Source organism: Tympanuchus pallidicinctus, unplaced genomic scaffold, assembly GCF_026119805.1.
Source record: "Tympanuchus pallidicinctus isolate F22 unplaced genomic scaffold, pur_lepc_1.0 scaffold26, whole genome shotgun sequence".
NCBI lineage: Eukaryota > Metazoa > Chordata > Aves > Galliformes > Phasianidae > Tympanuchus > Tympanuchus pallidicinctus.
Window position 1 is genome coordinate 8,597,245 of NW_026294743.1, and position 21,582 is coordinate 8,618,826.

The window sequence follows — 21,582 nt, forward strand, 5'->3', positions numbered from 1 at the left end:
AAGGATAAAAACGTCTTGCATGGCTAGGCTTGATATACAGAAGAAGGTGTGAGACACCATTGTCATCAAGATCGTTAATGTACAAAGCAATGTTAGCATGGCCATCTGCTTTCCTTAAAGATGGTAAGGGAGGAGCATAATGGCTTGTTTAATTCTGTCTTTGAAAGGTAATGTTATAAAACTTCAAGACAGAAATTGCACAAGGTAAAACTTAGCCAAAACCTCAGAAAATGAAGTCTTACTTGCTGTATTTCCCTTTCTATCTGTTTTCAGTGCTGCTTCTACTGTTATAACTTCCTGTAGAATTGTAAATTTGTACTTCATCTGAGTATTTCTGCAATCATACTCCCTTCTGCAAAGGAAAACCTTACAGAACCCATAAAATCCAGAAAAGGTCTTGGTGATTTTGCTGTTACATCCCAACAACACAGATTTGAGCATAGAAAATATTACAAGAGAAACCTTATAAATAATGCTCTTTGCTATGATTCAGCTAAATTACGGTGAAAAAATAATTGCTTTGTTAATCGAGATAAATTTAAATATTTTACTATAATATTATTCTCATTTACAAGTATTCGTTGTATTAATTTGTTTTCAACTAATTACTAAATGCATGTTCAAGAGTTCCAAAACCAGTAAAGAAAAGATCTTACTGAGGTGCTTGAAGGATAAATTCACTGAAGTAAAAATAGGACTTATGCAATTAATGTGCTTTTGTAGTTAATTCTACCACATATAAAATACAGTCAGTTGATTGTGGACAAAACTAGTATGAGTGACTTACATACAATATGACTTAAAGTTAGGGTGTAAAATATGAAGAATTAAAGCAGTTTGCCCATGACTGAGGAGGACTTATTTGGAACAGTCACCTTTAATTGCACTGGAAGGAGGTTGAGAAATGTCACAGGAATTACTGCTATTCTGAAAATCAGTAGAAGCAGTTAAGTTCTTACTTGCAGGAGCTCCTTAAAACCTGCTCACAAAAAGCTCTACTTGTCCCTCCTTTTCCATTTTTGATCTTCTTTTTGCCTCAAATAAACAGCAATCCAGCCAGTGAACCCTGGAATATCCACTCAAACATCAGAATTAATACAGTGCCATTGTCAGAATATACTGCTTTGAAAGGGAGCTGAGGAACACCATACAATTATTACTGAGCAAATAAGAACTAAAAGTGAACTTCAGCTTAGTTATCTTTCGTGTCTGAGTCAAGAACCTCTTCTTTTCCCCTCTTACCTTCAATGAATATTTCAGCTGACGTACTATCTGAACCGAGGGAATTTGAAGCCAGACAAGTATAGCGCCCTGTATCGTCTTCAAAGGCTTCTGCTATAATTAGTGAATGAAGTCCTCCACTTCCAGAATGGATTTGAATGTCAGGGGAGTTCTGGAGCTCTTTCCCTTCACAGAACCATCTGTAGCCCACACACATTTAGAAAGGCAAAGGAGAAAAAGGACATTAAATACTGGTTCAGGCTCATCACACAAGAAGATATTTCAGCTGCTGCAAAAAACTAAAATGCTGTTGAAAGCAGCACATTGTGCTTTGAAGTGTTTAATGGCATTTGCAAAGAAATAACTTGGTGGCATAAAATTTCTTAAAGAGGCAGTGAGACGTTTCTTATTTGGAGAAAACTGTACACACCTAAAAATTAAATCTATTCCCTGTTCTATACACGTAGTCTTAATGCTTTCTCCATATCTTACGTGCTGGCTTGATTTGAGCACAGTCTAACCCATTTCGAGTAAACTTTCCTTCTTCCTAAAACTTGCTGATTCTCCACACAAGGTGTTTGATTTTTTTCTTTAGATCACATCCACTTGATCTAACGTTATCCGGTGGTTCCTGTATTGCTGAATTTCAAAGTCCTGCCTCAGAACAGGAGCGTAAGCTGTTGTTGTAGCCTGTGATACACACATACATATACAGTCAGCATGTGTTCCTTTATCAAAAAAGTTACTCCCCAACAACAGTGCCTATTAACCTAGGGTAAGCTATTGCTATGTAAAGCACAGCCTCTTGTATTCAGGTTGGGCCGATGAAACATTTGGCAGGGCACGCTGTCTAAGACCAAGTCCTTCCCTGCTGCCCAGGAGGTACCGGCACGTAAAACAGTTCCCTTGAATGGCTCAAGCCCTCCATGTTTATCAACAACCTGTTATTCCTGAAGGCTAAAGAATATATTAGTAGTGGCAGTAAAACCATATGTAATTCTCTTCCGTAATTAAAAGCCCAGTAAGTTCCTTTTCTGTCTTCTGTTGTGCCCGTAAAGTGCACAAAAGTATCTTTTTTGCAAGGAACTAACAAACTTCCATTTGTTTACTCAGTAGACCCCTCTGGCCTACTTTTACAACTGTTGGGCTTGGAGACAAATTTATTCTGTCAGCTCCACTGCCAAAATTAACATTTCTCTTCCCCCTCTTCCCCTCCTTTCCTCTATTTGTCACGAGTCCTCCCTCCTCCTGGTGTGAGGACCTCTGCTACTATTTCTGCTCAGCAGACCATCGGAGCCCTAACCTCTGGGCAGCCTCTGCATTTTAAACGATATGCACAGGAGAGAGCTTAATTCAATTTCTAGACAATCACAGACGAGTCTGTAATACGAGGCTCCGCTTAACCATTAGTTCTATTTTTCTTTCCTTTCCAGAAACATCCTGCAAAGAAAAACCTCTCCTCCAGCTTAATTATTTTCGCAGATCAGTCCCATCTTGGTTTCATGCAACTTGTAAAGGCTTTCCACTACTTCCCAAATTCTGTGCTTACAGAATGTATAAGAAACTGTGATAAGCACTTAAGCCTAAAGTGAAAAGGTGATGTACGTATTTTTGCCAGATGATGTTCAGTAAGCAAACTGTTTTCTTAGGAGGACGAGTTCTACACCACTCCTTGCTCTTTGCATGCACACAGTCAGCCTTGAGCAGTGGGAGCTACACTTCAGCTCTCAAGACTGAGACCCATTGCATCACACCAGTGACAGCACTGGCAGCGAGTCCCGACGTGCTACATGACGTGCTGGCTGTCATGAGACAAACACAGAACTATGCAGCTCAACACAAAGCTTTCTCAGCCCTCATTAAGGTGATGCTTGATGAATTGGGAAACAGGCCTGACGTTTGGCTACGCTGTTTACCGTGGGAAGAACAATTCACATTCATGACGGGCAACGCCACGGAATATTGGAACAGATTTAATTATATTCTATTATGTTTTATCTGCTTTTCTAATTGTACAGGATAAGATTAATTGATGGGGATTTCATAGAGATTACATGAAAATTAAGCAAACAAAACATACTCAATCCTGCAATAACTCGCTAGTTGTCATTTCAGTTCAACAAGGCTTATGAATGAACTAAAAACTACATGAAGCATTTCCTAGCCAATTACTGACTGATTTTTACATTCTCATCTCTAAGCAGTATGGGGCATTAAAAAACACAGGCCTAGTGAGAGGCTCCATCAGCCCTATTGCCATTATGCACAGATTAGCCAAGTTAAGATTTTCTGCTCCTTTAAACTGAAAAGTACTCAAAATCAACTCTTGGGAGCATTCTCTCCTTAAGGAAAGGGATCACCAAAGCAATCAACAAATCCCTACCAATGGAAGACTGTGCCGGAGCAACCTGTAGGACTGATGGCTAGATGCAGAAAAGCAGTCACTTGAAATTCCAAGCTCATGCTAACTAGCACAGCATTAACTTACATGCAGTCTATTGCAGTCTGCTGAGCCTTGCAGGGATAAAAGAATTACTGTCTAGGTGTGAAAGGGCAACAATAATGCTTTCAAAAAGCCAAAAGCCCCAATTCATACCAAAACCAGAAGACACCAGAAGTAACAGAGGAACAAATCCACTGCAGATGCTTTACAAGTAAGATGTTTCTCTCTATAGAGGACATGGAGTTAAAGATGTATCACATGCTCTGGATAAAAAAATCATTTACTCTTTTTCCCAATCCCTTTGTTGTGGGTACTCAGTGCTAAATAAAGTGTGCAGATAGAAACAATGCATATGTTTTACATACATGTATATACATCAGTTCTTAGATTAAGAACTCAAGCTTGCATCCTGAGTTTGCTCCTGTAGGCCACACAAGCCTCCATGAAATACTGCGAAGAGAAATAGTCTTGAAAAATAGTAGTAAATATTGTAATAATGCCAGAGAAAGGCAAAAATATCAAATGGAAGTAATGTGAACAGAATGTTCTGTCACTAAATATTAGTGAATTTCAAATAATACTTAATTTCTCTGTTCCTTACTCCTTTCTTCTTCATTCTCTTCTCTCAATTTCTCTTCCTGCCTGCATTTCCACTGTACTGCTCGCCACCTTTCCTTTTCTGCAAATTTTACTTTTCAACTACGCTGTATTTACCAGACGTTAAAATGATAGCAATTAAGTACTTAAGGCACGCACTGAGACACGATCAGTCGACTAGAAAGTCAGTTCTCCAAGGAAGCAAATGGGAGGCATTTTGGCAGTAGGTGAACAACGCTTGAAATACTTGTTTTTCCTTCTCCAAGGCCTACTTTGCCTTTCCACTATCTATGCTATTGTATGACAGCAAATCAAGGATAGCAAACCAAAGAAATCTAGATGCCAGGTGGGTGGCAGTTCATGCACACAACATCAAGCAGCAATTTATATAGCACACCTTTTGTTTTCAGTCTTCTTTTCCTTATGCCTTCACAACTCTCCATGTACGGAAATACATACAAACATGTGTATCTGGGATTGTAATGACTATGAACAAAACATAAACAGAGTTGAACAGAACACTGACTGAGTGAACACCAGGGCCCTAAGAAAAACAGCTCAGGGTTTTCTCTAATGCATAATCTGTTGGAACTTGTGTTTTTTGAAAGTCACAGAGGAACAGAGAAGTTTTCCTTTCTGCAAACTCTTAACAGTTAATTTAAAATGGCAGCTCAAGAGAAACTTTACGATATAGCCTTAGGGAGGAATAATAGGAGGGAACTCTGACCACTAGAAAAAATTGAGAGGGATAAGTTGCAAATTACAAAGTTTATATCAGTGGTGTTTAGCATGTCCAGCAAAAAAAGCTAAAACGAAATACATAAACATTCCAATACTGAATGGTGAATGGTAATGTTTCCATCACTACACTGTTTAACTCCTATTTTCTCCATTCAAGTGGAGTCCTCCAAACTTCCAGACTGTCAAATATCACTATGTAAGAGTCCAATTATTTTACTAGCCAGACTCATTTCAGTAGCGCACACCGACAGAACAAGGAGCAACAAGCAAAAACTGCAATTTGGGAAGCTCCATACAAACACGAGGAAGAGCTTCACCTTGAGAATGGCAGAGTGCTGGGACAGGCTGCCCAGAGAGCTTGTGGAGTTTCATTACCAGGAGGTATTCAAAACTCACCTGGACACTTTCCTATGCAACCTGCTCCAGGGAACCTGCATTAGCAAAGGGTTCAACTAGAACATCCCCAAGGTCCCATTCAACCCCTATAATTCTGTGAAACATGTAATCAAATTTGCCACATAAGGTTTAGAGTCCAGTGCGTACCGTGATTATTTCTAAGGCTTGCTATTTCCACACAGCTCATTTTCTGCTCTATATGTAAAGCAGTATTTCCAAGCCTTACATGTAATTCCATTATTTGTACAGCCAATGCATGAATAACTAATAACAGTGCACATATTTGAAACATTCACACTTGGTAATCTTTGAAGATCTGAATACAGACACAAAAAGCTGGTGCTGTGCTTGAATGCACTGTAAAGTAGTTTAAGAAATGGCCCTACATACTATAAGCCACAGATGCCAATTATTAAAAATTAGTATAATAAACAGGTCTGTTACTTATTCAGAATCTAACTGATTCTTCAGGTATTGCACAGTGTTCTCCAAGCTTTAATTTTAATGAGGACTTCAAGTACAGCTGAGAAAACTGAATGATTAGATACCTAGGGACCAATACTGTCTTCTCAGAAACATATAAAATAGGAAATTACACCAAAAATGGCCACATTTCCAAGACACTTTTCAATATTGCAGCCTGCCATTTCTTACAAGTTAATTTTGCTTTCTCTGAAGTCAAGCTTTCCACCACCCTTCCTCCAAGGATGCAGAGAGAGGGTAAGAGAGAAAGTACCGGTGTGACCAGCTGGGCCACGGGCTACAAATCTCCCAAGAAGAGCAGCCAACAGCCTGGCATTAAGAAATTATTTTCCTCCCTGTTTGTGGAAGTTCTCAGTCTCCATTAGCTTCACCTGTGTCACAAGGATTCTGCTATCCTTCATTCATTATTTTGGCTGGTGACTTTGGTGAGCTTAGTTTGAGATTTGACCAGACAAGGTCCAGACAAGACGTAACAGCAGAGACTCTGTCTGTAGCTTTTATTGTTGAGTTTTACAGTGTTTTTAAAATATGTTTGTGCTATAAGTTGTTAATTGAACAAATAATTGAGTTACGGAAGAAAATACAACAGCGGTGCTAAAAAGAGTAGAAACTGTACCCTATAGGAAGGAAAGCAAGATTCACAATTCTAGTTAACTTGCTTAACTTAGACCAAGCCTAAATAAAACATTTTTTTTCTTACGATCCAAAAATCAGAAGGATTTTAAGTTACTGTCTTCCCAATAGTTTTGCTTGCTATTTTTCCTTATTTTGCATTTCTCACTCAGGGCCACTCATTTCAGACCTGGTACTGCTAAGCTATTTTCATGCAGAATGTAAATGATTGCTCCCCACATAAACGATTCTGAAATTACTAAACTCAGTCCAATTCACCCCATCTGGCAAACCTCCTACTTCCTAAGGCCTTTCTGCTATTTTTACAAGCTATTTTTAACTGAGCAACCTAGTCAAAACAATTGTGCATACTTGAATATAAATTAAATCAGTAAAAGTATTTATAACTAGGACTGCATCCCTTGAAAATTCTTCATTTGTTTTGGTCCTTGGCTTGGGGACGTTTTACTTTCAAGGGAATGGTTACAGACCTGCTTGGATTATACATTTCCTTCCCTATTGAAGTCTATGAGATGGGGCTTTGGTGTGGGAGAACTACAACCAGTAATTTAAATAGATAAAACTTAATTTAAAACATAATTAATTTGATTTGACTCTGCTATGGAAAACTACAGAGAAATATGAGTTAAATGGTACAGAACCATTCTAATTCAGTAAAAAAAAAAACCTGAGTAAAATTGGATGTCTGAGTTAAGACTGCATTCTTATCAATGCAGAGAAGATAGGCAAGATGTGATGTGGTAACAGCACACTGCTATGTAAAGGAAAAAGTGGGGAGATTCAAAAAACAAAATTAAATTACATTCTGTGCCTATCATGGACAAGTTTAACACTTTTCTTTATAGAAAAAGGAGAGAATTTATCACACATGGGGAAAGATACTATCTATGTACAAATTATTTGGATACGTTACCCAAAACTATTTGTGATTAATAAACATTTGTCATTGCAGGCTGAGCAAGAGGCTGTGGTATTTTTCACTACAGACTACTCACTTCTTGCAGGAGTAGCTTTTACAAAAACTGGATATGTTACTTTTTTTCTTTTTTTAACTGATTATAATGCAAAATATTTAAAAATCTAATAGAGAAGCAATGAAAAGTACCTAGCAACTTGATTTTCAAGTGCCTTTGAAGTATTGTAAAGGCAAAGAATCAAGGGAAGCAATTCTTACTGTTCATGGGTCTCAAGCATTGGGACAAACAGTATTTCACAAAAGCATTTAACAGCATCCAAAAGAGACACTATACTTCAAGTAATCCTGCTTGATCATGCACAACCGAGGTATGTGCACAACTTCAATTATTCAGTAAGAACAGAGCACAGAGACAATCTTCCTTTAACAGGCAAATAAAAGTAGTCAATATTAAGAAGAAGTCTGTAGGTTTTCTTTTACAATCATAGTGAACAAATATCTTATGCCTATATAGCAACTTCTAAAAAACAAACAGCAGCATAGGCTGCTGTCAGCCTTCATGTAGGAAATTACTGCATGTCTGCTAAACAACCTTTTTCATTTCTGAAAGGCAAAGTTGGAGGCCTACCCCACATTAGATCTTACCTCCATCCTTTGCCTACAAGACTGATCTTTTTTGCTTATTTCTCTCCATCACCAACACACAAAGGGATGTATTACTCTTGATCTTAACTGCATGGTTATTTTTCTTTTTTAAAACTAAGACAAAGGCACTGACCAGCTGTAGGTATCAGACATATGTCACACAGTTTCAGAAAGCTCACACAGAACTTTCTTTTCTGCTTTCAGGCAAAGCAGCAGTATTAAACTGACAAATAGACGTGGACAGACAATTCAGTTCATCCTGGATGTGGTTAATCATCAGATCAAGAAAGAGAAAAAGTAATGTGCAAATTAGTAACCAATTATACATTATTATTTCCGTGCATAGAAACTCAATTTCTTCTCTGTTTCTGTAAGTGAAAGAAAAGCATGAAGGCGTGTTTGAAAAGGAAGGTAATCATGTAGACATTAAAAACAGGCGTGATTTTTAGAAAATTTAAGTTAAGAATGTTCTCCGGGTTTTAGCTGTAAGAGACATTTTTGAGAACTCCTGCATGCATCATAGAATCATAGAATCACCAAGGTTGGAAAAGACCTAAAAGCTCACCCAGTCCAACCGTTTACCTATTCCCAATAGCTCCCACTAAACCATGTCCCTCAACACAACATCCAGCCTTTCCTTGAACACCCCCAGGCTCGGTGACTCCACCACCTCCCTGGGCAAGTAAGGTATCAGGTAAGTACTACGGTACTGCAGGAAATTTAATGAGACTCTTTATAGCAGTCATTTTCTTCAGTTCTAACTTACTGTAGAGCGAGTGGTTAGCAATATTTCATGTAAAAATATCCCACCCTTATGCCTTTGTTAGGCAGTTCATTGGCATTGTTTTGCTTTGGAGATCATCAGGTTTATGGAGGATCTATTATACAACCTTCCGCCTGACAGAGGTTGATTTGTATGGGTACTGCTTTAGTTTACAACTCACCTCAGGAAATGGGCATCATTGCAGGTGGAACTGCTTTCAAAGCGTACGACATGCATTAGCACATGGAGGACATGGAGGACAGAGGCTTAGAAACAAAGCCTTAGTTTTTGAGTTACTAAAATTCACATCAGGTGGCTTGTGAGATTAAGTGCTGTCTCTGAAATGATGGCTCAAGTGTTTTTGCAGTGTAAGACCACCTTCCACACAATCATTAGGTCTCTAGAATAAGAACTAATTCTGACCTTGCACGACTGGAGATTAGCCATGAAATTACTGCTCACTCCTCGAAAAATCTACAGCTTGGAATGAATAGGCTGATGTATATTATTACAAAGCATTGCAAGACAGAGAAATATTGGAGCTTAATTCTTAGGGGTCTCTTCGCTTGTTATGAGGAAGGGTTTGGTGTAGACAACTTCCCTTAAAGCTGATGGCAGCTACGTACCTAAGTCTTCAGATTGCATGTCAAATAACCATAGCTAACTTCATGTACATAGCACATGCCATCTATTGGATTATGCAGACCTGGATTTACATCAAGTAAAAGCATCAACACTCGTTTACTCAATATGAGAAGAACTTGAGAAGAACAGAAAGAAAATTAGAAGCAGTTACAGGAGGTTAGAAAGACTAAATACTGAACAATCACAAGTACAATACTGAACATTTTTCAGTCCCAAAGAACTGTTGAGGCTTGTAGGATTAACACAATTACGTGTCTAACTAAAATGGAATGCATATTGTTTGTAACTGCTACTCTGCTCTTTGTACACTTCTTTGAACAGGAAAGGATTTGCAACTATCATTCCGTAGTTACTCTGCCACAAGCCGAAGGGAACCTCTTACATAACAGCCAGGGCTAATAATCTTCCAAGGTAATATTTTGGACTTCAAGGGAAGGACTGCAAAGAGTTAAGAAGTAAAGAGAGTAGAGAAAGAGGGTGAAATTGCATTTACACAGTTTAAATTCTATACATGAGGTACATGGCATTTAATAGGATTGTGGCGAGTTACTTAGTGGCGAGTTCATGTCTAGCCATGTAGTCTTTACAAGAAGCAGTAATACTTCTCAAAACCATCATAGTTAAAAAGAAGCCAAGAAAAATTTTAGATCAATCATTCTATTTCACAGAAAGGAGAAAAAAGGGGGAAAAAAAATAAAAAGAACAGCAACAGCAAAAACTGTGAACAAGGACATGGTAACAGTTTGCAGGTCAACAATAAGACAAAAAGAAACCTTCATCCAGTGTATGTAGTCTGAAAATGCAAATGGCAACGGTGGCATTTGCAGGTTTACCTTCAGGTGTGGCCAAAACTTTGCAGCAGTTATGAAAGGTAGAAAATTACTGTATCAACTATGACACGTAATGCAGCCTCTGTGCTTTTTAACTGCACCATTAAGTGACCCCTAAAGAATTACCTGCATTATTGCAGCTGAATAGGTAAGCCTTTTTATTTTCATCTGGAACATTAGCTAAACTGTATCAGATTAAATACCAAACTGTTTTATACGAGTGCTGTTCCTACCTTCAACACCCTCTTTGTGGTACGTAATTCCAAGCTAGGGACAGTAAATACACTTGGTTGATTGAAAGATAAAACAATTTGTGTGAGTCAGGTCAGTAACGCAGCAGTTGAGATCAAAGGAAGAAAGCTGTCAGCAGTTTTGTCAACGCCTTGCATGAAGCCTGACAGCAGCCACTCAGTGAGACTCAGGCTACTGAGATGGGCACCGTCCTGCAGAACAGCACAGAACAGCACCTCAGCTCTCACTGAGCACCACCTGCAGTAACAGCAGGTCTCGGGTGCCAACCAGGGAAACTATGAGGACTGAAACCTTCAAGATTATCATGATCTGTATTCCCAGACCGTTGCAGGAACGTGGATGATAATTCATGCAGAACATTATACATTAATGAATGAAGGCAGAAGAGAACACTGATGTATTTACCCGTATCTTGATTGTAACTACGCAGCTAAAGCACGACTGAATCTGTTTCATGTATTTACAGATAACAAAAGCAGCAATCATGTAATTAGAACAGATGGTTTGGCTGAAGTTAGGGGCATGTGACTTGGAGACCAGTGCAATAATTTCTGTTAGGAGATCAAAGCTTTGATGATCACTAAGCCTTTAAACAAAGTCCTCATTCAAGCACCCTCAGAACTATTTGGGAAAATAAAAGCGTTTTTTGAGGGCTTGTGTGACATATCTAACAACATACACAAACTAAATTGCAGAAAGAACAATAATGCCAATGTCTTGGTGTATTTTATTTTAAAAAATACATCAATAGTAACTACTTCCACTCCAGCGCTTGGTTTTTGTTTTAAATCAATAATTTCAAACTTCTTTTTATTGTTGTTCACAAACAAAACCAGAACTCTGTACACAAATACCATTCTGCTGTTGTGACAGTTTTTCACTTTGAATGCTTTTCACTAGTAAGGTCTGAAACAGTGAGCAGAAGAATAAATTCTGATTATTCCAATTCAGTTTTAGTCTAAAAACTTTATCTAATGTTTTTTCGCGTTCAATATATATTGAACTTATATGTTGTTTTCACATTTGCTTGCCAACCCATACGTCAACAGGAGCTACCTAGTAAAGACGCAGCAAAAATGCAGCTAATTTGCACTTTGCACAGGTTAATGTTTTTGTCAAATTTAGTCTTCAACTTACGGATGCAATAATTCTTAAATAAGCTACTCTTCATCTGAACAGCCAACTCCTGCTATAATTAATGCATTCTTTAATATGTAATTCAGATTCAATGGCACTGACTGCTTGCTTTATATAATGCCAACTGGAACTGTGAGAAAACTATTTAAGGAGAAATTGAGAAGAGGACATTTTTAAAGCCAGAGCTGAGGTCACACATATAATTGTATTACATCATAACCTAAATATCAGCTATCTTCTCAATAACAGAGGAGTATCCAGATGAGCCAGATCAGTTCTGACACTTAGCAAACTTGCATCTGTAACATAAACAATTTCTAAGCCTACTGGTCTGGACTGAAACCAGCAACTTTCTGAACTAAAGTTTCCAACATTAACTAGCAAAAAGAAGTACATCAGCAATACTGATCACTGATACATAATGTATTATTAGCAAAAACACGTTTTTCACAGTTCCTGGTGAAAAGAAGGCTTAACCTGTATGTGGCAGCTGTCATCTTGCGAACTGTACTTCCCTTGGATATGCTATTTCCTTATATTCCATCTCAGAGGTAGGTACAGTGAGAGACACAGCAAAAAGTCACCCATCAGGAGCTAAAGCAGGACTCATAACTTTGCAAATAACATCTGGGGAGTCCTAGGGTAAATCCAGCGTGAGCCAAATGAAAGGGACTAGTTGAGACAGCAGATGAGAGGAAGGAAAGGGTGGGGAAGGAAAGCTGTCTTTGGAGCCACGGTTCTCCCAGAGCAGCAAAACCTATGCCACCATTTCCTCAGCAACCTTCCTTATGCACAGCATCCTCTTACAGAAAATACAAAGCACAGGCAAGACATGACCGACTTACTGGCTTTACTGGGCAGACAGATACTTGTCATTAAGGTTAACCCCTGAGTTACTGTGCACTTTAAAACATACAAGACTACTACAGGGAAGACAACATTTATTATCTAAACCAGACCTGAGGACTAGGTATCCTAAGCATCCCATTTACCTAATTAACAGTGATTAACTGATACTGCCTATTCAGCATTTACTGTGTACAGTTAAAGCACCGTCACAAGCTGCAAGATGCAGCATAGCTCTCACTTAACACTTTGGTTTCCATCCTTCTAGATGGATATCCACGGCTGCCAGCTGCCACAAGTGACAATTCAGAAGCACACACATACATGTCATGAGCTTCAGTCGCTCTGTGGGCTGCTATGGCCATGGCCTCCTTGCACCGTACTTTCCTCGCATCCAACATTTCTCCCATATACCGACACGCACTGGCCCAGCCAGCCACATTTCAAAGCATAACATGTATTTTTCACCACCGTTAAGGAAAATGAAATAACAATAGTATCAAAAGCTGCTTTTACTGGAAAACTGAAAATTCCACAGGAATCCAACACATTGGTGGGCAGTGCTCGAGTCTGCCTTAAAGGTGCACACTTGACTGCAATGTCTAATATTTACATATGCTTTCTGTGGCCCAAGTAAATCCTAAAATTCCTTGACCCTTGTTTCCAGCCCTTTTCCATTATGCTTCTCTTCAGTGTTTAAAAAAAACTCTAGAAAGAGAGGGGATCTATTTTGCTTATGATTGCCCTACAGTCAGAAAACACATTCAAGTAGTCATACGTTTGGCAAAAAAGACAAGTTACACATCCTTACCTGCTAACTCTTAGCAGCTCTATCAATGCTGACCTTGAAACATTGCCCAGCTCTGTTCCACCCTCCCAGCTTCTCACTGAGGTGCTCTCCTTTTTTTTGTTTGGGGTTTTTTTTTGAGTCTCTTTTTTCTCTGGTATAAAAGCTGCATTGTTTTACCTTTGCTATAATTGTCAGGTCTATAAACAATTCAAGTTCATTTATATGACTTCCACGTGCATTAATACAGTATAACGGAACACAGGAAGAACACAGTAACACATCAGGGACCAATTTCACCTCTTATCAAGGTGAATCTATTATTCATAAATTACTTTCAAACATTTATATTGCAGTTGACGTAAGGCAGAAATTACCAATGCAGGGATTTGTCAACATGGGTTCAAGGTTAATGCTGGCTTTTCTTCTTCCCCCTCCCTCTCCCCCCCTTCAGTTTTTCCCCTTTTTTTTTTTTTAACTTAACAAAGAAGCACACGTGGAAACTAGAGAAAAGTCACATTAAGAAACTAGTTCAAAAGGAAGTACACAACTGTATGAAGGGTTATAGTCTTCCTCCCCTCTCAGCCAGCTAAATTTACTACCCCAGTACCTAAACACAGCAAAAATCTTGTAATTCTTTATCGCATTTGCTCTTGCAGAGTAAAAGTTGCATACTGTTCCTAGACTACTTAAGAAATCCTTTTTATATTTACTTCATTTTACAACCAGAGAAAAGTTTTCTTTTTTATGTTAACAATACTATTGTTTCAAATTAGAAACTTCTCAATTATCAAGCGTCAGTATAAAAAAATTCATTCATCATCTCGAAGTCAGATCCTACAGAGATTTGTAACAGTCACAGTTATAGGAAACGTGCAAAGACTCAGAACAGCAGCGACTCCATTGGCAGAGTGCAGCAGGCAGATGCTGGAACATTGCAGTGCCTCAGAAGGCAGGCAGCACTGAACACAGGAGCTTGAAAGCAATAGCATTCTGTCAGAGGGTCTCCTTGGGCAAGGAAAGCCTTGTATGAAGTGCTAAGCATCACCTGATGGGACCTAACAGAAAAGAGCACTGGGGGAAATACAAGGCAATGAGGGCATTGCAAATAAATAACACGCCTAAGAGTGCAATGGTGTGAGGTACACCAATGTAGATGTTACAGTCTCACCATTTAGAAGGTGGACACATTTTACCTTAAATAATTACACTAAAGCCACTTAGTAAAATTCATTATGTCAGAATTTTCCTTAAGATATCTATATCCTCAGAATGGGAATTTTGGAATTAAGACATAGAAAAGGTCTTGGTGGTTTATGCCTTCTTTTTTGTTTGTTTGTTTTAGGAATGTAAGCAAGACTGGTATGTTTAATTCAGGCTATCCGTAGCCACAACAAAAGCATTTTTTCTTCCAAATCATCTCTGGTGTTTTATACATGTCATGATTTCGAATGAATGGAAAACTAAATTATGTTATTTTGGACATACGTGCAAGTACATTAAGTGTCTAGTTCCTTTTCAGAGCAGTCCAAAATGATGGCTTTGAGAACAAGTAAAGAATCACAGGATCACAGGATCACAGGATCACAGGATCACAGGATCACAGGATCACAGGATCACAGGATCACAGGATCACAGGATCACAGGATCACAGGATCACAGGATCACAGGATCACAGGATCACAGGATCACAGGATCACAGGATCACAGGATCACAGGATCACAGGATCACAGGATCGTAGGGGTTGGAAGGGACCTCCAGAGATCGAGTCCAACCCCCTGCCAAAGCAGGTTCCCTACAGCAGGTCGCACAGGTCGGCATCCAGGCAGGTCTTGAACATCTCCAGAGAAGGAGACTCCACCACCTCCCTGGGCAGCCTGTTCCAGTGCTCCGTCACCTCACTGTAAAGAAGTTCTTGTGCACATTTGTGCAGAACTTCCTATGCTGCAGTTTCCAGCCGTTTCCCCTTGTCCTGTCTCCACTCACCACTGAAAAGAGTCCGGCCTCGCCATTCTGCCCCCCACACCTTAGATATTTATAGACCTGGATCAGGTCCCCTCTCAGTCTTCTTTTCTCAAGGCTGAACAGACCCAGTTCACTCAGCCTTTCCTCATAGGAGAGATGCTCCAGGCCCTTCACCATCTTCGTGGCCCTCCGCTGGACTCTTTCCAAGAGATCCCTGTCTTTTTTGTACTGGGGAGCCCAGAACTGGATGCAGTGCTCCAGATGAGGCCTCACCAGGGCAGAGTAGAGGGGGAGGATCACCTCCTTCGACCTGCTGGCCACGCTCTTTTTAATGCACCCAAGTAAGCCATTGGCCTTTTTGGCCACAAGGGTACACTGCTGGCTCATGGCCACACACAATCAAAAAGATCATTGTCTCTCATTTTTATTTTCATGCCTTCCATAAATATTTGGAACAGAACACATTTAGTGTGACCTATGACAGGTATCTTCCCTCATTTCTGTCCTTCTCCCTGCTTCTTTCAAATCAGGTCCCTGTAACGTTCGAAAGAATTCCTGGGGTACATTTGCTGTAACATAGGAGAGAGGCATGTTTGTATTCTATGCAAAATATTCAAAGAAGCCATCTCTCCTTTTAGTCCAAGGAACACTATAAACTGTTTTAACCCTGACCTTACCATTGAAAGCCTTGATCCCAAGTCTTAGCCTCCAGGCAATTAAGAAAAAAAACTGTTTGAGTACATTCAGCCAACAATTTCCACGTTAAAAAAAAGTCTAAGTTGGAGCCATGTGGTCTCAATCAGGCAGTAAAAAACTCCCTGTTATGTTCGTAAATGCAGAACTGCAGTATGCCTATAACCTCTCCTTTAAATCATCCTAACCAGATCTGAATCACTCTCACCACAAATGATTCGGTGGCCCTGGAATGTGCTGGGGTAGACAGAGCTGCGCTGGGACATCTCCCACTTCCCTAGTGTTACAAGAATTGTCTGCAGCAAAAAAAATAACCAACAAAAAACAACACAAACATGCTTTAAAAGGTGAAAGCCAAGACAAAAAAAGTGACATCACAATTGAATCATTCAAGGAAAAAAGGAAAAAATGCAACTACTGCCTAATAAATCAGAGCTGTAAGCCACAGCGAGCCAAAGCAGCCACAGAACAGCTTTTCTTGCTAAAGCAGAGATACCACAAGCAGCTGGCAGAGACATGTGTAATTGAATTCAGAGAAGCATTGAATTCATTAAGCCAGCCAGACTCAGAGAAGTTGATCAATTAAGAAAGCAGAATAATCGTGATTTCAGTAACAATCTGCGCGTCCCTTCACAAAGCACTGCAGCATTGCTTAACGTGGGCTGCCACAGCTCTTGGCACGGATAATAATTTATGTGGTGCTTCATTAAAAGCTTGCAGACTGATCACTTAGGGTGAAACAAAGCCGGTGAGGTACTTGAGTAACCTGGATAAACACTGCCTGTGAGGTGGAGCTAAGAACCTTCGCTTTCTCAGGAGCTCATTGAAGGAGTTCCAAAACTTACTTCTTACTTACTTCTACAGTTATAATAGAGGAAGGGGAACGTGATTCCCTGGGGGCTTCTAAAAGTCAAATTTAAGGAGCAAATAAGCAAGCCTTGCTTAACTAACTGCAAGATTCTTAAATGTCACTTCCTCTTTTAAAGTCTGCCTACAGCCTGAAAGATTTTTTTGTGTCTTAAATCACCACAAAAAGCAATTGAAACATGTGGCCAAAGTGAAGTGCAATTACAACAGGAATAGACCAGAGCCAAGAGGTTTGGATCCAGATATTAACCTTCTCATATTGCAGACATGGTAGAATCCAGGGGTTTTGGTTAAGGCCCATCTCTGAATTCCCTCACTGCCAAACCTCACAGTCAGTAGAAGCTATGCATTAACACATCAAAGCAGGAAAAACAACATAAAGATGTCACATTCTTCCACTACATCAATGGGGAAAAAAAAAAAATAGAAAAATGAAGTCATTATAACACCCAAGTAAACTGTGAAAATGAAAGCAACTGCTGAGAAAACCTGACGTAGTGCCATCAGCAGGGGGGAGCCCAGTGCTGGAAAACCCTATTCCATTTTTAGCTCCCAAAAAGAGTCTTCGCTAGTTCTGCTTCACAATTCCAGTTCAGTGAATAACTTGCCAAAAATAAAGCTAGTAACTGCCATAGAAAGAAATGCCTTAGTCCACAGCAGATGAAATCTGTACTGAGCTTCACCAATACTGTAACACAATGGAAACTATTCTTCTGAGCACTACTGAGCAATTATTTGAAAGAAATAGAATTTAGCAGATTTTTTTAAACAAATTACCACACTAAACACAAGTATGTAGGTCAGAATGGGTGAACATTGGTTACCTGGTTCTGAATTGGAAAACAACCACAAGTTACAGACCCCAGAACAAGTAGGTAATTGTCAATGACTCCCCTGCTTTGCACAAGCACCCATTTGCACATTCAGCATCTGTTTCATGTGACTTGATTCACCTCCACAAGTTTCTAAGGAACCGGTGGTAAATGAGGCGGTAGAGAAAAGGGACTGCTTTCCTCTAAAATAGGGAATTAACTACTTGAAGTACTTAATGGAGCCAGAGTTAAGCAAAAAGAAAGGAAAGAAAAGCTTCCATCTTTCCAGGTCAATTGCCTCGGTCACGTGTATGTTTATTTTTATATTTTTAATGTACTTAAATACATTCCACCACCTCATCTTCTCCCCTTCCCCACATTTATTACATATTTTAACATTTGGATTTTGAGAGTTTCTTATATATCACTTAAAGATAACCCACACAGCAAGACTAAACAGTGTACTCATAGCAGTGTTTACCAGAAGCTTTAAAGAAAAGTGAATTTACTTTGACAGCTAGATAGCATTACTGAAAGCAAGGCATTTGGATTAACCTGCTGCTGTACTGACTGTTATAAAATTTTTCTGGAAGACAAAATATAGAGAAAATTAAAATAAAAAAAATTATCGTAGTTACAAAGCAATTGATTCTGCTAGCAAACTTTGAAGACAGCAGTAGGAAAGCTTTTAAATAAATCAAGGACAGCTAAATCACTTGGCTTATTGGAAAAGCACCAGATTTGTTTTTGCAAGTTCTTGTCCTTTCTATGACAGCCATTTATCCAAGCACATTTTCTCTTTGACACTACATTAGCTGTTACTTCATGCTCTAAGCCAGAAGGCCCTCAAACTTTTTGCTTTTAAAATCAGTTTCACTCAGCTCCTAAGGGCAGGGGGGCCAGAGGGGGGGACGACACACGACAAAGGGACGACCTACTGAATGAATGCCAGTCATTTGAAATAAGTCTATTTTCAGTCCCTGTAAGATAGATAGGCTTAGGAAGTCTCTTTATCCTTTTTCACTCCCTCTCCTCCCTGAACTTCAGTTCTATGTGTACCATACACGATGGAAAATCTTTACTGCCCAGGCTCAGCTTTGTTCTTAAAAGAAAGGGGTTATCCCACAAGTTCAAGTCACTCTGTTCTACGCAATACAAAACAAAGCAGACATGCAGAAAGCCCAATACTGAAGCAATTTGGAAAGCTTTCCAGTTGTACCGGTGTTCAGGCATTTGGCTAAAATAAATACATTCTCACATAGCTTTTCAAAAAATGAGCAATGAGGAAAAGCTTCCTGCTAGGCACTGCTCCGACACCGCTGTAACTGCAGACACCCAGTGTGAATGATTCACGCACTTCTTTCCCCTCCCCTGCCGTAGTAAAACAACTACTTTCTTTCTTGCATCTTTACACATGTTTAATGCTGGCACTTACCGTGGTGGCACAGAGGGACCCCTACCCCCCACAAGGAAGGTGATGGCTGAGCGTCTCTGGATTCTTTATTTCTTGACTACTCCCAGCTCTTTGCTTCGCTGCTCTAAAATCAGCCTAGTTTGCACAAGAGCACAGAAAAAATTAATAGAGAGCTGAGTTGCCAAAAATTCCAGCCACTCGCAGTCAGCAATGAAGACGTTCTCCCCAGTTCTGAGTGATTCCAAAGAACAAAGCCTGCTGGCAGTGAGGGAGCAGAGTTTAAGTCCTGTGGCTTCAGTCCAGCTGTTGCTCTCTCGCTTTTGCTTCGTGTACGTGAGAGCGGTTGTATGAGCTTGTAATGCAAGCAAGAGGTGGGGGCTGGGAAAAAAGGGGGTGTGTATAAGGGGAGGGAATGCTAGTCATATCCAAAAATAACATGAAGGAAGTAATGTGGCGATCCCTCTCCCCTAATTCTGTCCTCTTATCACATGTATGGTGAGTACCTCTAAGATTCTGATCTCAAGTGTGGGTAAAGAAAATACTCCAGTGTCACTTGCGAGTCATTTGGTTGTGCTATTAAACTGTAACTCAGCTGTTCCATGATTAAGAGGGCACATCACAAGGATGATTTAGTAGCATGCATGATACTGAAGCCAAAGTGCATTTCACACCATATGTCTTCATTTGTTTGTAAACCAGAGTGAAAGAAGCTGATTACTGTAGAATTTCATCTGTTAGGAAAAAAAAAGCAGTATTGCATTTGCCTTTACAGAAGTTCATAAATTCCAGACCTAGGTTTTTCTAGATACTGCTTCATGGTGATTGCTTAAAAATAAAATACAGGGAATTTACAGTATAATTATAACTCTATTTCTGCATCATATCTCTATATTGTTTAATTTTCCCCTACTTTTTCATCAGTTGTTTCTTATAAATGAATTCCACAGTCAGGCAAGTATTTCATCAAAAGAAAGAAAAAAAAAATCAACTTCACAATAGGAAGCAAAAGAAAGCCATGTCAATTAAAGAAAAAGAAAGAAGGCACCACCGAACAAACAACGAGTTGTTCTTTCCTGTTTAATCAGCAATCTACAGCCATATAATCTATTATCAGCAGTAAAAAGCTTTAGAATATGGGTTCCAATAATAATTCTGGGCTTTTACAATCTTAAAAGCGGTCATCTTAAGTGAAAAAAAAATATAGGAAAGAAAAGTCATTAGTGATGCCTCATATTTCTCCAGTTGGTTCATTTAATCTGCACTATGTCACGTTAATTTGAGAACCACTCAAACAATCTGTCTAGAAACAATCTCTGTGATTACTTACTATTTCTGGAGAACCATTACTCCATCAGGTAGGGCTTTAACCTCAAGCAGGTGTTCTTGAGATGTTACAAGCATAACAGTCTATATTTTTATCACACCACTTCCTCAGAAGCGATTAGCATTATTTCTGAAAGGGTTAATTAAAGCTTGACAATATGAAGAAAAGACAAAGCAGTCTTGGATTTAATTTCATCTCATAGAATAATTGAACCGAAGTTACTGAGCTCAGCAATATGGTACTAGTGCTTCAGAATAGGCATGCAGGTCACTTTCAACAATGAATTTCAGCAGCAGAAGTAAAAGTGGGAAAGGAGGAACTGGAAATTGAACTGTAGTATGCCAGCTTTGACAAGGATAGATTAGAAGAGCCACCTGTTTACACAAGACTTTGTTCCTTAATGCACAAGACAGCATAGATCAGTTAACAGACATTGAGACTTACTTATCCAGAGTCTTTTTTTTTAACCTGTTAGTAAAATGACTGGAGCTCTGGCTAAGGAGCTTAGGTTTCCTAGAACCCGTATAATAATCCTGCCTACACTCCACCTTCGTTAAAGAAACTATAGTGCTTTTCCAAAGCTAATAGCAAAAAGAATTGTTAGGATAAATTTTAAAATTACAAATACACTCTATGTCAAAGTTAAGCCTCAGAAGCCTAGAGAAACCATCTGGAATGAAAGGAAGTTATGATGATTTAGTTTGCCTTCCTGCATATTCACTAGAGAACGAATTTCAATATATTTTAAGGCCATAAAAAGTTACAGTAAATCCTAGTTCTGTATCAGGAGGTTCCCTGAGCCCTACTGTAATGTACTTTTCTCTTGGTACTTCTACTCCCTGGTACGCATTACAAAACTTGGCTTCCTTTCCTGTATCAAGATTCGCCAGCCCAAATTCAACTTGACAAACTTTACATGCAATGGAAGATCAAGAACAGATAAGATCACCTGAGGGCTTTTAGCGCACACCTCATCCCATCTTGAACTTCAGCTGCACTGAATTTGCTGACCTGGCTAATTAGAGTTTTAACATGAAAAAACCATCTGCTTTGAGTGGACTACAATAGGCCCATATCTTGTTTCATTGCAATTGAGTCTCCAGAAGAAAGATGTTAGTCCAAAACCTTGGTCCAGACATTTGAGTTCGTTCCGCTGACTACTAATGGAATA

At 39.3% G+C, this 21,582-nt stretch overlaps 1 protein-coding gene across 3 annotated transcripts in view; it reads right to left on the bottom strand.

Moving 5' to 3' along the window:
- The window catches only part of PALLD (palladin, cytoskeletal associated protein), a 177,389-nt gene that overhangs the window by 117,202 nt on the left and 38,605 nt on the right, over positions 1 to 21,582 (bottom strand). For all 3 annotated transcript variants that reach the window (XM_052690142.1, XM_052690141.1, XM_052690144.1), the window contains exon 3: positions 1,243 to 1,421. In XM_052690142.1, the coding sequence (XP_052546102.1) occupies positions 1,243 to 1,421 (179 nt within the window). The remainder of the gene's footprint in view (positions 1 to 1,242; positions 1,422 to 21,582) is intronic.